Source organism: Aspergillus caelatus (genome assembly GCF_009193585.1).
Source record: "Aspergillus caelatus strain CBS 763.97 unplaced genomic scaffold BDV27scaffold_121, whole genome shotgun sequence".
Lineage (NCBI taxonomy): Eukaryota > Fungi > Ascomycota > Eurotiomycetes > Eurotiales > Aspergillaceae > Aspergillus > Aspergillus caelatus.
In genome coordinates this window covers 22,399-39,252 of record NW_022475384.1, presented here as the reverse complement: position 1 = coordinate 39,252, position 16,854 = coordinate 22,399, and the positions used below count along the sequence as shown (strand labels likewise).

Sequence of the window (16,854 nt, the reverse complement as noted above, 5' to 3'; positions counted from 1 at the left end):
AATCAACCGAAATGAGTCTTGCACCCGACATGGGCCGAGCCACTTAACCGTGGGGCATGGTTTATCCGGCTGGCCAGTTAATGCCTCTCATAGAGTCATAGCTCTCTCCATATCTTGGGAAAAAAGATTTTTTAATTATCTATTCCTCGGGTGGGCCCGGCCGCCAGCTTAGCCACGAAATTGAATATAGTTCATGGTCTGGATGGCCAAAGCCCGCCGGATCTCTTTCCTTTTCACCTTTTCATACACCCAGTGGAGTCGATCGTTGAGCACTTTGCGCTTAAAGGGTTTAACGCAGTGACAGGGGGAGTTGGGCCGCGCGGGTTGGCCCGATCCCCATGGCCGCATGTTAGGGTTACTTACCATTTTACCCTGATATCGTAAGCTTAAGTCAATTGATTTATTTGTTTGATCCAATCCACATAGCTAGCGTGCATCAACTAGACCGACCATGGTGTTTTTTTGCAACACATTCATTTTGAATCCAGTCCTGCTCACGTCCCTCTGTGTTAACTTCTCGAAGTCATGGTCGATCGTGATAACTTTCCCGAACCGACTAAGAGCTAAACTTTTCTGGTGCGATCGACACAGCAATAATAACGCAATGTTATCATGCCATGTACTTAGGCTTTGGCGCTTATGTCCCCTAATGGGGGCTAAGCTGCTAGTGCTCCGATTTCGGCAACTCAGGGTACGCTTTGGATTTGTTTCTCCTGCCACTTCACGCGTGGCGCATTGCAACGAATATTTATGCAATCGACGATATCTCACCATAGCTTCGTGATTTGATTATGGGTAGCTCTACGCCATATCGAGTGCTCATGGCGCGAGACCTGAATTACCTTGTGAGCGTCTGCGCTGATCCCCCACGGCACCCGGCATGGGGTGGCATCCGACCCTTCCCAATCTTTGTACGCGGATTGGATATGTGCCTGACGCACAATACGCATAAGCCTCTGATGGTTGATATTCGTTAAGTGCAATGACGAACCCATGGCCAGACGCTAGTACTGATCTGGTAGCATTGTTTTTCGGGCTCCAGGCTCTTTCTGGTCGCTGCGACCGTGGGCATCATTTGAGATCTTGGGACTCTCCCTCATCCTTATGCTCCTGCTCACTACAATGTAATATCCACAGAGGTAAATACTATCCTAACCATTACAGCCATTTTAGATGTCACTGGGATAATGATCGACGTGATCGAAATTGTCTTTCGCCGGCGAGCTAGAATGCATATCACACAGATGTTTGCACCGCGTAGCTAAGAAAATAAACAAAAGCAATCGCGCCCAAAATATCCAGGACATATTCAGTTGGCGTACTATCTGCTTCAAAACTAAACCCGAAATATCCCATGCGCTGCTAGAAACCACGAAGACTTCCCTGCCCTATTCCAAAGTGGCGTATGCTGCCACCTACCCGGAACCATAGACCAGACACAATCATAAGAGGACGAGGAAGACAACATCAAGTAATCAACCATAGCTCCCAGACAAAACACAGATCCCTGGAGCTCTATTAACTGAAGCCGAATCAAATAAGACCGGTTGCGGTAACATCGAAGTCCGCTGACTGAGCCAACGGGCGCCCCTTGGCTTCATTCTCATCGGCGTTGTGCCGGACGAAGTTGAATTGATATCCAGTGCTATGGAAATTAGTTGACTGATCGTAAAATACGAGTCATAGAACGTGTACATACTTCGGCGGAACATCGCTCACACCTTGGACGCTGTACGAAAGCGCATCCCGGTTGATACCTTGTTGGATGCGCCTTGCGTACGGGGGAAAGTGTCGCATATTGACAAGCCAAAGATCAAACAATGGAGCATCGCTCCTAGATCAGATCCAACATGTCAGTGCACTGTGATTGTGATCCATGATTGAGAATAAGCAGTCTATAACTTACTCAACAGCGGCCCATGTAATCGTGGTTCCCGCCTGGAGGTAGATTCGATCACCACCCATTGGGGTATTGATCATATAGGCTGTGGCGGAAGATGCAAGAGCAGCGAGGCAAGCAAGGGTGAACCGCATTTTGATGGGGATTGGATGAGGTCGGATGGGCTTTTCACGAACAAGGGTAAAATTGGTAGAAAGTTGGCTAGGTGTGATAGTGACTAGAGAGCGATGAGGCAGGAGATGGAGCAAGGTAGGATGGCATTATATAGTCATCATCGGGACATGAGTATACTTGCTCGCACCTCATCTTTCGTAGTAACTCGCTTTGACTTCTGGATCATCGCCGAATGTGTACATCAATCAACCGGTAGCCGAGAGAAGAATGTCAATGCAAATTGTGTACTTACTGTACATATTCATGTAGCGCATCAAAAGGCACTCGCCATTATCTCGTCGAATTGTAAATTGTAGCGACCGCTCCCATATGCGACTCGAACAATTGGTTGCTGAAGGCTTCTCCCACATTACGTTTTCGCCGATCGACGAGATGAGTTGAGAGAGAGCTCCTTTTGGGATGTACAGAGTACGATACATGTTCAGAAGTGTCGCTCACCCTCTTTGCAGAAGTAGTTGCATTCCAATTGAAATATTGACCAAATATCATGTCTCGCCCGTCTCAGTTGCCAGGGATGCATAGAGTTGGAAATCAAAGTTCTTCACATTCTATCCCACTACACGACTCGTTCTAAATCTCCCGTTGCAAAGGGGACTTATATAGATAGAAGTATGGATTCTTGTGTCACCGATCTTCCCGGCCTCCGGACGTTTGTCGTTTGAGCTTTTTATACCCGCCCATGTCTGCCTTGGGTCAAACCCCATAACGTAAAGCTTGCCTGTTGCTTTTCAACTCAACAGCGAGCGGCGTAGAGTTGAATGAGAGTTTATGCGAAACATGAACCATGTAGAAATCGTGTACGCCACGGGAAGGGCTTATCGGACCCCGAGCCACTATAAAAGATAATTATTCTGGGGATTCCGCTTGATGCGATTTATTGCTCTGAAATCTCAATTGACTTTTGTCGCAGCTATAGGTCATGGCATAGTCAATGTATAAATAGAATTTAGTCATAGTGCAGTAGCCTCGGACACCCAGGAACTATGGAACGAGACAATCTCGAGAGGCGTGGCACGGAAACGACTGCGCTCAGGATGCACAGACTAGGGCTCGTGCATGACAACCATTTCTTTAAAGCGGCAATGGTATGTGGGTGAATATGCTGATACCTCGATGTGTCTCGAGTTCCTTGATGATTAAGAGGAGTATTTCATGTGGCAATTCATATATTAACGCCAATATTACGCTGCTTGTGATATAGAGGCTTGCCGACTTGTACCAATCCAAATCGGATGAACCATTAGTTCGGTGGCCCTTTCACATCCGAACAGAATTACTTTTCCTTCGTCAATGATAGTCACCTTTATCCGGAATCCACGTTTTCCCCGCCAGACAACGAAACTACGGGCTATGGCATAGTACTAGGCCTTGCAGATACTTCGGAGCTATTCGCAAATCGAGTTTCATTCCCAGAAGTTGGTAGCAGAAATTTCCTTTCCTGGTTGTACCACTAAGGTCAGCCGGTCGTAATCCATCTTGCCTATTCAAGATTAGTTCTGACAGAAACGGCCTGCATTTTAGCAGAGCAATGTACCGATTCACACTCAGGTCAGGGTGATCATCCTTCAAGGCTATAGAACACATATACAAGTTCACATCTTTTGAGTCGGACGCAATAACTTCAAATATCTAAGTCTCAATCAAGTTCGATTACATGACCTGCTCGTTTCCCGAATACCTCAATCAATGTCTGGCAACGCTTGGCGTTCCATCTCTGTTCTAGGGCTCATCCTCGCCGCTTTATGATCACTGAGTAGAGATGAGCACGTCCTTGCTCGGGGCGGCTTGACCCGGCCATCTGAAGACTAATAAAAGGTAGAATAGAATAGCTTTAGATGGAAGGTAGATTCTTATTTCCATTTTAATGGGCAGAGAGTTTCATAGGAATCAATATTATTGGTGTTTTAACACCACATAAGAAGCAGCTTGTATCAAACAAAATACTTGCTACAATTTACGTGTGTCTCTATACACGGCGGAGTAGATTTGCGTACTCTGTTACTCTGGAAAACTGGGACCCTAGGGATCTGCTATACTAATCATCGATGCATTACCTATCTGACCTCGTCTGTCCTCAAAGTTGTCCAATGCGATACTAGAGTCGCAAACTTGGTCGGGAGAGCCATGCCGCTATCCAATGCGGAGAAATCTTCGAATGACCAATCGTCCAGGTCCGAAGGCGGGGGTGTTTTGTCAAACTCATTGTCAGACCAGGCGTCTAGTTCATTGACCTTGCCATCGGATAAAATTGTTGGAGTAGTAATTCCAACAGGAATGTCCGTATTCGACGGGTATGAGCCCCTAGTTGGTGGCGGGTCTTGGAGAGTCGTGCCTTCTGCTACATGCTGACCAGTAATCCCGAACGAGTCCATCGCAGGTACGCTGCTGGGCCCAGAATGGACGCTATCATGACTAGTCGAAGGTACGGAAGGAGCTGTGATTGAGGTTGAATGTATATCGCTGGTTTGAATATCGGAGAGATAATCGACATAGCGGCTCTTGTTATTGCGTCTTACGCTCTTTTGCCCCCTTTCTTTACGTGATGGGTTGGGCCCTATCAAATCGCTGATCAAGTCTTCATGAACGGGCAAGTCCGTGTATTTGACAGTGGAGCTGTGCTGAAAATTTCTCTTGACCCATCTTTTCAACTTTGTATCATAGAAGAATGAATTCTCCTCGCCCAATGCGGCGCGTACGGGCTTGTTTTTAGTGTCTTTGTGTCCAGAGCTAAAAAAGCCCCAAGTCCTCCAACCCTTTGTCTGAGGCCGTTGAGAAGCTCGTTTCGCTGTAGAGAATCAAGTCAGCAACAGAAGACCGAGAGGGATATACTGGGTTTTGAGACTTTACCATCTTCTTCGGCACATTTTCCAAGAATTTCGTCTGCCAAGCGATCTGGATATTTTGTCTGCCCTGTATCGTTAGACATCAAGGAATCATCACTAGCGGGAGATCTAATTTCAGCCACTTTGTTGGTGTCTTCGGAGTCGGTCGATCCTGTTTCATTAGCCTCATCTGTGTCCATGTCATCGAACTGAAAGCGCATAGAGTTAGACACAGGCTTGGACATTGAAGGCCGAGCGGTCGACCCGGTTCCTGCGGATGTTGTGGAATGAGAATATTGGAGGCTCTCAGATTTGCGTCGCATCTCCGAAGTCTGAGTCTCGGCATTGGGAAATGCATGTTTATCTTTGGTTTGATTCCTGCTCCCGTCAGAATTATGTGAGACACAGATCTAAACCTAGACTTACTGAAACCCTGAGACGTCGAGTCTCTGAATGACAGAGGGACCGTGTGTCAACTGATAGCGAACTACTTCGCTGGCATGTATACTCAAGACACCATCTCGGATTCTCAAACCACGGTCCCTTTCTAGTTCTTCTTTACATATATCGACTTCAAAGAGCATTTGTCGGATGAGCTGGTCGTACACCTGAAGCTCATCTTGTCCATCGCGATTGACTTTTCCACGAACCTTTTGACTGGATACACCTTGGCTGACTGTAGCAGAGAAATGGCCATCGTCGTCGTTCTTCGCCTCTGCTTTGTAGATCCTGCGAGTGTGGTTTGCCTCTTGGCCATGGTTGACCCTTTCTTCAAGAAGACCTTCTATCACAGTACGCTGATCTTGCAGTTTTGTTGGGAAGGTATGTCTAATTGATAGCTCAGGGAAAGGATATATTATCATGGGTGGTATACTTACTGGCGTACTTCTGCCGCGTACATTATCACGTTGAGGAGGAGAAGCATTGTCGACTTGAGCCTCTCTAGATTTTCTTTCAAGGGATCGACGTTTGGCTCAAGAAAGACATTCTTGATGGTCCCCGTAGCTCGACGCATACGCGATGTTGTGGGCTCATTGGCATTCTCTGTCATTTTTCGTAATTGCAGAAGTACTTTTTGGCATTCGTTGAGGACTTGCTGCGCAGTCCGAAATGCCTCCTTGGAGCAAAGCTTTGATGATCCATCTTGGCTCAAAACTTCTCCAAGCTCACGCAGAATAGCGCAGGTCAGCGCAACTTCGCTAGAGAGACTTTGCATGGACTGGTTGATGTTCTTGGCGTGGCGATAGAAGCCAAAGAGCTTGACTGATATCTTTGCCCCGAGGTCTGCGAGCTGAAGGAGGCTTGCTGCGACCCCGACGACTTCAAGTCCCGACATTATAGCAGCGAGCCGTAGTGAGCCACCTTTTGTGTGAGAAGGGTATACAAAGCGCGCAAGGTGAGTTGGGAGAGAGCTGGGGCCCTGTGTCAGATCTACATGGCCTCTGGGGCTGTGCAGTTCATAGTGTAAACTCTACTGGGGGGCAGAGCCGCAAGGTGATCAGTTGCCACTGGCATTTGGTCCAAAACATTTCCTCATGTTCCGATGCGTTAATGTGCTGAGGCCCTACGCTCTGCTTGATAACTAATGGTGGAGGAGGCGCCTTGTCTGGTTGGCAATCACTTAGGCAGAGTTCTAGGCAGTGGTCACAAATTCAACTTGTCCCGCCTAACACCTCTTCCACAAGATGAGAAAGTGAGTAAATCAGGGATCTTAACATTATGGATCATTTTTAGTGTAATATACAGATATAACTTCAGGATTGCAAATACAAGAGCACCCAGTTGGGAAATCATAACAGAATATTCGGCATGACATATTTCTGGTCATTGAGAGTGGCTGTGTTGCAAATCAGGGTAGCACAGACCCGCGTTTCACACACACATTCATCTCTTATTGTAACCTTACTAATAGCTAAGCTCTTTAATAGTCTTGAGAACCGTGCTAGTTGGATTAAGAATTGGGGCGAAGAAATGGTCCCAGGGGAACCATCGACGTTCACGTGACTATTGATCACCTAGTCATATTAGCATGACGCTCTAACAAACTGAGTTGTGGAAGAACCTCTACTATCTCGAAGCTTCATATATCGAATACTGTGGCGAAGACAAAGAACTCGCGATCGAAACCCGCTATTTAGTAATTTCTTGGATTCTGTACTTGATGTCTGCTCAGTCTACTGTTGAAGACCTGATATAAATTGTGTTATGTGTTGATGTCTTGGCGTAACTTGCTTCGAATTTTTGGTAGGATACTTCATATTGTGTCTCAGCATTCAATATTTATGTATGACATATGTGGTATTTGGATGTACCATATAATATGCTTGTTCAGGGCTCGAGTCTGGCGAGACTTATCCAACGGGACAATGCAGCTTGCAAGCTTCTTATGTCAACCTCGTTCGTCGACACCCATGCCACGACACCATCAGGTCGCAACAGTAAACCCTTCAGCCCGAATGTCTCCTTTGCACTGTTTCCACAGTAGTGAACCATGAGCTGCAGGGACTGCAATGATTGCACAAACTCTGCCACCTGACGATTGCTCTCAAAGTCAATAACCAAGAAGGGTCCGTTTTCTAATTTAGCTCCGAGTCGCAGCCCATCATCGAATTCAAAATCCGGAGCGCTACAGCCGACAAGTGGATGTGCATCACCCAGGTCATAGCGCAGTGAAAGCCCCCAGATGCGATCGGCGAAGTAAGTGGCACCTTCTTGTGTATTTACCATGTCCCGCATGAGATTCGCAATGGCCTGGCCATACGGATCAGGGCGTAATGTCGCGACTTGAGCGCGAGTCCACCCCAGCACTCGTGCTGCCTCTGGATGCCGCTCTTGGTGGTAAGTGTCTAATAGGCCAGGGGATGCAACCCCCTTGATAGTAGCTGCAAGTTTCCAGCCGAGATTCATCGCATCACCAATCCCCGTACTCAATCCTTGCGCGCCCAGTGGAGAGTGGATGTGGGCACTGTCGCCAGCCAAGACGATACGTCCTTTACGGTACTTTGTTGCTTGCTTCGAGCGATCGGTGAATGATGAGGCCAAGTGAAGCGCTTCGACAACGATATTTGTGCCTGACACTCGTCGTAATACTTCTTGGAAGTTTTCCCGCGTGATAGTTTGTGACCGGTCAAAGCCCCTATCAAAATCGATAACATGCAGCTGTCCAGGCCCACTAACTATATACATCCCCATGTTTGTGTGCGTAAATCCTGGCTTCAATAACTCTGGTCTGTCGAGATCGCACATCGCAATATAACCAGTGAACTGCGCTTCTGTCCCGACAAACTCGAATCCAGCAGCTTTGCGAACGGTGCTGCGTCCACCATCGCATCCGACGAGCCATTGCGCCGTAAAACACTGGTCGCCGGTCCATATCTGTACTGATTCACCTTCATTAATGAGTCGAGAGACCTCCATGCCTCTAAGAATCTGTACACCAAGAGTCTCCGCGCGTTTTGACAACACCGCATCGAGACGCCCAAGAGAGGTCGGACCAGGAAGAAAGGACGGTCCTGGTAAATGATATGGCCATCGTGAAAAATTGATATTGTTGGCATTAAGTACCAAGCCACCAAAGTGTCCCCCAAACTGAAAGCTTTCGGTCTTCTGGAAATTCGTCGGGCGATCGTCCTCACCGAAGATCTCCTTTAACATACCACGACGATAGAATGCCTCGACTGAAGGGATATATAGGCCGCGACGACCAAATAATCCCTCCTTCCAAGGCGACGCCAGCTGAGTCTCTCGTTCCAGTACAAGTACCGACACGCCAGCTGTGGCCAATTCACATGCGAGAAAAAGCCCTACTGGGCCAGCTCCAGCAATGATAACATCCCAAATTTGGTCCATCATTCAAATCTCCATCAAAAATGTATTTCGGGCTCGGAAGCGGTCGTGTTGAGTTCGCAAATGAAGTCCTGCAACGGGTTTCTTTTAAATAATTCATCTCGGGCTTTACTAAGTTCCGTTCGGGCTGCGAACTCCGACGGCGGGCATGAATAAACCCCCTAATGACTCTTTTTCTGGCCCACAATCAAGGGAAATTCACATCAGGGTGGTATCTTCTTGTAGACTGTTTCTCGGGCAGTATATATCATGCACAATCATAAACTCACGCTACATTTGTCCGACACCTGTTAACTTGGCGTATTCTCGGAACTTGAAAGTGACAAGAGACTTCAACGGCCAGATGTCAATAGTAAAAGGCAGAACGTCATGGAGACTTTCTTGTGGTGGACTGACTTATCTGGGGTCATCTTGGGAACGACCAAAGAGAATGAAACAATGCTAACTGGCCAACGATGGCTGGTAGCTGTACGGAGATCTTATACCACGGTCCATTAACAAGACAACAACAGCCCACTAGTAGATAATCGCCAATAAGATCGTCCAAACAACCATGTGTCAAGCAATGATCAGGGCCACATGCGCCGGGAATGTCAGGTGTTATACCATAGCGTGGTATATTCTTCCCTGACATATGGGGCTTGAAGCGGATGTTAAAAGATCGATGTCGATGAGCAGTACGATCTCAAGCTAAGCACAGATCGCTCATAAGGCTCTAGTGAACAGGATTAGAGGATGGTATTACTTCTATATTTTTATATACATAAGTATGGATGTCAGGCTTTATTGCTCGAGCTCTTTTATTGCTTCTTCAATACTAGGAAGCCTCTGTCGCCCCAGATTGAGCCTTCTCCTCCACTTCGCTTCCTTCTTCAGCTTGGATCTCCGGCGACGAGTACGGGGATAGTTTATCGGAGACTCTCCACCAATAAAGATGAAAATGTCATACACTGCGCCTCCTACTAGGGCACCAGAGATGGTAGCCAGCCAAGCTCCCCAAAACCACCAACCCCCTCGTTCGGTGAACGTGCTTCCACCATATCCTGCCATCAGAGCCACCAGGCGAGGGCCAAGATCTCTGGCTGGGTTGAAACATCTAGACATCCGTTAGCGGGGCTATCTCTCTCACAACATCCAAGCAAGTGGGAAAATACGCACCCACCAGTGTTATAACCGAAGCCGATTGCTAACACAAAGATCAACAGGCCAATGATGAACGAGTGCATACCCGCACCGGGCGGTGCATTGCTGTCGTCACCCATGGCAAAGATTGTACAAATTAGAATAGCGGCAGCGACAAATTCGTTAAAGAACGCCGTCACATTGCGGACGTACGTCAGGGGTTCGGTATAGAAGCCCAGACCAGTAGCACCCATTGTGATGCCGGAACCGCTGTTGGAACCACTGTGGAAAATCGAATCGCGATATATGCAATATGCAAGTCCACCGGCCGTGAGAGCCCCCAGAATTTGAGCAACCACATAATAGATACATCGCCGACCTGGAAAGCCTCGATAAATCCATAGGGAAATGGAAATCGCTGGGTTTAGATGGCCACCACTGACCCCACCGGCAATATAGATTCCCACGGTAATAGCCAGTCCCCATGCCCAGTAAAGAGCGAGCTTGTTGCCTGCCTCACCTCCACCGGTCGAAATTGCCAGAGTTGCACATAATCCAATTAGCATTGCCACTGTAGTCTGCCAATCCCATAGTCAGCATGCTATCTCTTAAATCATGTTCTGAATGGGTAGGATGTCTTACCCCTAGCCATTCAGCAAATGGCTCTCGCAGTCTGTGTCGCACCCTAGACCACTTGTTGAAATGCTCCGCCTCGCCCCCGTATGGCTTACCCCCATCCTCCGTCACCTCGTCTTCTACTGGACGTGAGACTCTGTCGGGGGCATCCGCATTTGACATTTCCTGGTGTACCATTGTATCATCATTGGTGCCCGACCGAGGATCAGAGGTCGCCCGCCCATCTTGTCCGTGCTCGTCTCCCTGGTCTGGAGTGGCCTCCAACTCAGGCACTGGTTCTGACTCTCCCTTTTGTCCTGTTGGGTAGGCAGACGTTGTCCCACCACCATCATGGCGGCGCATGCCTGGTCGGACCACGCGCGGAAGGGGTTTCGCTAAACCCCAGATCGGCTCTTCATTCGTCTTCCCATAGTCGGGATTCATGTCATGATATTCTGGATGAACGTATGTCGAGCTAGGGTCAGGTTCTCGTGGGCCGGCAAGAGAAGGAATCGTTTGATTCGTCTGACTTGTCTGGTTTGTCCGACTGGTCTGGTTCGTCTGCCGTCGTCTGAGTTGAGAGTATCGGGACGCTCGCTGTGATCCGGTGCTGCGATACTGCAGTGGTGGTCGCTGTCTGTCTTGTCTCATGTCGTTTTGTTGGTTTTGGGGTCTCGGTGGCTCGCTTCTATTTTCTTGGATTGTATTCAGGTCATTATTCCGATCCAGACGGCCATCGGCCAGATCCTGCTCTCCTGGCATCTCGGATCTTCTGTGTGTATGAATTCCAAGGCTCGGGCAAGAGGTGAGGGGGAAGAAAGAGACAAAATGGGAAGGATAGAATTCCAATATATAAGCACACAGTAGAATGAAAGGCTAGCTCTGTCTATTATGAAAATCTTATATCATAACATCATCGATGATGATACCATTGACCGAGTCGAGAATAACCTACCTCCTTCCTTTTCTACTACGTATCTGATCTACGCGCGGTGGGGTCATAATATCCAAAAGTAACTCTTCTGACATAGTACGCTAGAATGGCCAATAAGTTGTCTAATTATGATAAATGTTCCCTGGTTGTTCTTTGAGAGTCGCGTGGCAAAACAACCCTATCGCGACTGATTGAGCGGATTCTCGCCCGGCCGGCGGATCCATGATGTCACGAGCAGCCGTAAACCCTTAAGAAAAGAAAAATCTCAAATCTTCTTGGCAATCAACAGACCGAGCCCTACAATTTTACAGGGACATTTTTAAAATATCGAGCACCTACCATATCCGGTATCTTGGGCCTCTAGAATGTTCATCATTGACAGCTCGGGATGTCATCCCGGTTGGCAGTACTCCGTAGAGTCCGGGAGGCCTCTTAAGGGTTTCAAGGAACCCGACCAAAGGACATGTCGATCCCGAGCTCTAGAACACGTTAACCTCTGTTGCTTAACGGTGGCCATGACACATATTATGGAGTGTCCTATAGCATTGACTGTTATCATACATAAGTGGTCCTTGAACGTAAATAAGCTTGGTGGAAGCCACGACGTAAAAATATCTTACTTAGCCCTAGGGATCCACCGACGATCGTTACTCTTTGGAACCAGCACCGGCTGTCCTTCCAGCCAATCAGTATTATTATAACAAACGGAAATTTCAAGCTTATCCAATTCAGGGCTGCAAATCCCGTTTCAGCCAACTTCAGTCACCGATCCTAGCAGTTCACATCTCACATCGAACCTACCAGCTATATGCAAGCTTCCCTTCTTTCTAGAACACCTGTATGCAAGGCCAATGCAGCCTGGTTACGTCATTTCATGTAGCCGTCCACAATTTAGTATATTCCCACCGCGTTGTTGCTGCTGGATCATGCAACCAGGATTTTCCATGCCAAGATCGTTCGTCTGCTTCTAAACGTGGGCACAGACTGTTCGATTAAATCAATCCGCCACGCTACGGAAATCCGTCTGAAAACTTCAATTCCATCCATCCTGCAGAGATGGTGCAGTTAATTCTCAATGTTACCACGCTGCAGGATACAAACTGGACACACGCCACTATGGTGGGCTTTCGGTACACCGCGGAGAGTATACCATCAATGAACATATCAATTAACAGGGTATCTTGATTACATTAGTATAGAGAGAGAAATTATAAAAGATTGAGACAGCATCAGTCATTTAAGACCCAAAAGGTAACTGGAGAGCAACCAGCTAGGGAAAATATAGCGGAAGCATCTTTGTATAGGAATAAAGACTCGGTAGCCTGCTCACTATTATGCGTGGCCCACTGAGCTTCATCCGTGGTCCATACAAGTGCAGTCCAACTATCCACTCTATGGCGTACGACTGAGCTCCGGGTGACCTGGTTGTGACTCTTGGGCAGTCGACTCCGACGACACCATGCCGGAGGTCGGCATATCATACAACTCATATGCTTGCCCGTCATCGTTATAATCGACTGCTATCCTGCTCACACCCCCTGGGCGCGGAAAGGTTCCCAAGCTATATGTCCGACCGATTTCTTCCAAATGCTCCCGTTGCTGTACTTCAGTCCACGAATGAGTGTCCTCGAAATCACGCATCATCTGGCTATGTGCAATCCATGGGATGAGCGAGCCAATGGATTTGGGAATGCGCGGTGCATTGAATCGCCCACGGTATGCGACAAATACACCGACCATCAGCAGAACATCCAGCGATACAAGAATGATGACAATCAGAATTGACGGCGTTGATGGTAGTATACCCCACATGCCTTGAGTGACTGTCCCGTCGACGGCGATGGAATGAGACTGGGGCAAACGCTGAAGATACAAATCTCGCCAGAGTGTAAAGTAGGTGCTAAAGACTGTTCGGTAGGTAAGCTGGACGGCATTGATCAGAAGTGCAGGGTCCACAGAACCCGAACTTGGGTTCAATTTCTCTATCATGCGTGCCGTCAAAACTCCGGGCCAGTCATACTGGTAAAATGATAAATTTGGACCAGCAGGGAGTGCTTCAATTGAGTGCGTAAACGCCATGTTAAATTGTCCCAGGATATCAGACGCATTCTGATAAAGTGCACCGTCAGTGATCGAGCTTCCGGGCACCGCCTCGTAAGACTCTACATGGCCAGAGTGGTCGAACTGGACCACGAAATCTTGGATGTGAATTGTCGGCTGACAGTGCAATGCAACTGTGCTGTCATTGTTCAGCGATGTCCGTGTCATTTTATGCCAACGCGCAAGAACCACGAGTGTGGACCTCTCGCATTCCGTTGGTGCGGAGGACCCCGTTGGCGCCAGATAATAAATAAATCCCTCGGGGTATTCTGAGGCTGTCCATGGCGCCTCTACAGAGCAGGCAGATTCCGTGCTACCATTGAAAGGTGTATAACGCCAGTATGGCTTCCCTGAATCACTATCGATCCATTGATTGCTAGATGGAAAGCTTTCGCATATCAGATCAACACCGATCCCACGTGTGGAAGCTGTATAAGAAGTACGATCGCTTTCCGGTCCATCAATGAAAATTGGCACAAATGAGTAGTTCGACGTAGTCCACGGCAGGAAGGGGGCATCCCTTGTGATACTGCTGGGAATAAAACTGTAGCTATCCAATACAGGGCTATGCGGTTGTCTTGAAAGCGTGGACAGGTTGTATGTCGCAAATAAACCAGAAGCAGCCGTCGAATGTTGTCTTACTTGTGGCTCAAACAGGCCACCGCTCATAAGCGTCAAGAACAAGTCCAGAATACAGGCCAGTGAGATGATGACAAGGAGGCGAGGGCCACGGCGCGTGCATTTCCAAAGCACCGCAAACGAAGTTTGACAGCCATAGTTCATCAACAGCGACTGCCTCGCTGTCACCAGTCCCTTCTGTAACTGAGTCCACGGCTCCAGGACGCTGAGGTGTCGAAGCACTGACGCGAGAAGCACGCTGATCGTGGAGGCAACTATAGTTGGGACAAAGAGCATCGAAACATACAATACTACCTGGGGCCCGGTCATGGAGTCAGGATTGTCCATACGAAGATATCGAAGAGATAGCCCAAACAAAGCGAGTACTAGAGCTAGCCATAAACATTCAATGAAAAACAACGGTAATCTTAGGAAGTGTGGCATGAAATCCTTCTTTCTCCGGGACTTGCATGTGGAAAGAGGTACTGGATTTCCATCAAGTGACACAATCTCCAACCTAGGTTCCTTTGGCCCTCCGCTCCATCGGCACCATAACCCCTTAGCCCATTGGAGAAGTTGCCTGGTGGTGGCTTGATCAAAATCTGTATCAGGTCGAGCTAGTGCGATTGTTGGACTGAACAGATTCGCAACGATCGCGCACTGCGCAGCAATTGACCCCGGGTCGCTTCGAAGAAAGTTAGGGCGCCGCGGGTAGACAAGAGCTAGAAAGGAGAGCAAGATAGAAGCTACACATAGCATGATTTCCGCATGAACCGCAGGGTCGGGCAACATTTGAAGGATGACTGAGACACTCTGCTGTTCTGCATAGGTCATGGTAGGTCGTGTAGGATCGAACATTTTGTTCATCGTCACAAGGAAGCGATGATTCCACAATTCTCGCAGCTTTTGCTGATACTGTTCGAGTTCTATGAACTTAGATACGGTCCCAGTCACTTGGAGGCTGGACGAGCTGGTAGTGTTCACAGTTCTCTGCATACCTGACGCGCGAGCCCCGACGCGGAATTGATCCTCAAACTTGTCGATGCTGAACTCAGCCGGACTGAGGCTGCTCACGGTGTCCTGTTGGATTTGAGCTGCGACGATTGATGTGTTTGTGGCGATGAAAACCTCCGCTTCGGCGTAATGATAAGTGGCCATACAAGCAAACGCCGTGGCCTTTGGAGTCTGCATAGAGTTATTTTTCAATATATTCCCTTCAATCAATATGCCATACAATGTGAGCGAACCGCAGCTGCTGCCAGAAAATGCAGAGGTGGCGTTAGTATTCCTGCTGGATTGACTTGGCTCCCAATAGCGAAGCTGAAAGCGATCACTGTCGGTGGGTACGACGCTGTCGAGTGCGAAGTTAATCGAGCAGCCTGAAGTACTATCACTATCACTCATAGTTGGAACGGATATATTGTGCATATTCCATGAAAGTGTCTGTACGCCATCTAAACTGTTTCGATTCGTAGGGTGCCTCGTTGGCGTAATCCCACTCAGAGGCGTGTCCACACAAGTCAGATTCGCCCAATATATGGTTTCGTTCAGGCGCAACATGGATGTATCATTCTCGTCATCCACGGGCATTGAAAGTGGTGCGGCTGCGTAATGGGGTGATCGAAAGAACGAAAGATCAGTATCTTGACGAAATTCGACGCGGCCAGATGCTTCCGTTGCCATCCACGCCTCTTGGGTTGGCAAGTCGAGAAGGGCCGGCCATGTTTCTATCGTCTTGGGCTCAGTCAGGTTCAGCTCACCCATCACTATTAGCCCAGAAAATAGGGAGGGTAAAAGCATCCGGAGGACCAAAGACATGAACGACACGCAAAGAACAATCCAGTGCCGGTTGCGCGCGGCGGTTATAGGCGCAAAGATACCGTAGCAAAAACTGTAGTTTGTGAAGAGTACGGTTGCTGAGGCTCCTCGCGACTTGGCCAGCTGAAAGTAAGGCTCGAGTCGCATCACATCACAGGAACTAAACTCCCATAGGTTCACAGCGACCAGCGCTATGGCTGTTGGAACAATGGTGTAGGTCACTGACACAGTTGTGGGAAGATCGCTGGCATCCTTGTAGCGTACGAGCCAGCCAATTCTATCACTGTACTGACGACAAACCTCAACAGCGATTGCCGTCAGCAGCAAGAAAGCCGCCAGTGTGAGAAGGTATGGTGCTCGTAGAGGTACTGGTCTCCACGCGCCTCGAGGATCCCACACCAGTCCTGTTCTCTCGATTTCTACTGATCGGAAAGGCCATCCTGCGAATATTCAAGTCAACGCTGAATGTATTTAGATTGTCATGAGGTTCGTACCTGACCGTCTCTTCCATATCACTGTTGTTGTGCCCCATTTCCAGATCATTTGCCGTTTTTCCACCCGGAATGGTATCTCAGCAACGAAGCATCATCCCCTGTGAGCTTGATCACGGCCGAGCACAATTAGCATTCAGTATAAGGGATAACGACGCGACATGACAACGTTCTCGTCCCAGGGGAAAAGTCAAGCATTAAGACCCACTGGTGATAATAATTTACCTTATTTTGCCACAAACTGTGGCTGCCTGCTGGAGGTGGAGTGAACATGTGACATAGTAGCCCTATCCCATATCTCTTATTGGTCTTGGAGATCCCCACTAGTTAAATTGCATTTAGCACTTGTCTTGGATTTCGGGCTTTGTCGTACGTACTTTATTGGAGTTCCCAGATTTTCCTGTTGAAGGTGGA

The 16,854-nt window shown here is 48.2% G+C and overlaps 5 protein-coding genes across 5 annotated transcripts; all 5 read right to left on the bottom strand.

Moving 5' to 3' along the window:
* Positions 1-1,533: 1,533 nt before the first annotated feature.
* Positions 1,534-2,034, bottom strand: BDV27DRAFT_159060 (GPI anchored serine-threonine rich family protein; the record flags this gene model as incomplete). The annotated part of the gene is made up of 3 exons (XM_032072812.1): positions 1,534-1,645; positions 1,700-1,834; positions 1,907-2,034. The coding sequence occupies 3 exons, from the start codon at positions 2,032-2,034 to the stop codon at positions 1,534-1,536; spliced, it is 375 nt and encodes a 124-aa protein (XP_031926236.1).
* Positions 2,035-4,128: 2,094 nt separating this feature from the next.
* Positions 4,129-6,232, bottom strand: BDV27DRAFT_159059 (uncharacterized protein; the record flags this gene model as incomplete). Its single annotated transcript, XM_032072811.1, has 4 exons — positions 4,129-4,859; positions 4,922-5,274; positions 5,323-5,724; positions 5,775-6,232. 4 exons carry the CDS (start codon positions 6,230-6,232, stop codon positions 4,129-4,131), a joined length of 1,944 nt encoding a protein of 647 aa, XP_031926235.1.
* A 992-nt stretch (positions 6,233-7,224) lies between these two features.
* On the bottom strand, positions 7,225-8,745 carry BDV27DRAFT_165640 (FAD binding domain-containing protein; the record flags this gene model as incomplete). The annotated part of the gene is made up of 1 exon (XM_032073985.1): positions 7,225-8,745. The coding sequence occupies one exon, from the start codon at positions 8,743-8,745 to the stop codon at positions 7,225-7,227; it is 1,521 nt and encodes a 506-aa protein (XP_031926234.1).
* Positions 8,746-9,525: 780 nt separating this feature from the next.
* BDV27DRAFT_159057 (putative aquaglyceroporin) lies at positions 9,526-11,241 on the bottom strand (the record flags this gene model as incomplete). The annotated part of the gene is made up of 3 exons (XM_032072810.1): positions 9,526-9,838; positions 9,901-10,442; positions 10,507-11,241. The coding sequence occupies 3 exons, from the start codon at positions 11,239-11,241 to the stop codon at positions 9,526-9,528; spliced, it is 1,590 nt and encodes a 529-aa protein (XP_031926233.1).
* Positions 11,242-12,572: 1,331 nt separating this feature from the next.
* On the bottom strand, positions 12,573-16,609 carry BDV27DRAFT_10664 (DUF3433 domain-containing protein). The gene is made up of 2 exons (XM_032064413.1): positions 16,444-16,609; positions 12,573-16,389 (listed from the first exon to the last, which is right to left on the bottom strand). The coding sequence occupies exons 1-2, from the start codon at positions 16,490-16,492 to the stop codon at positions 12,806-12,808; spliced, it is 3,633 nt and encodes a 1,210-aa protein (XP_031926232.1). The 5' UTR covers positions 16,493-16,609; the 3' UTR covers positions 12,573-12,805.
* Between the last annotated feature and the right edge of the window lie 245 nt (positions 16,610-16,854).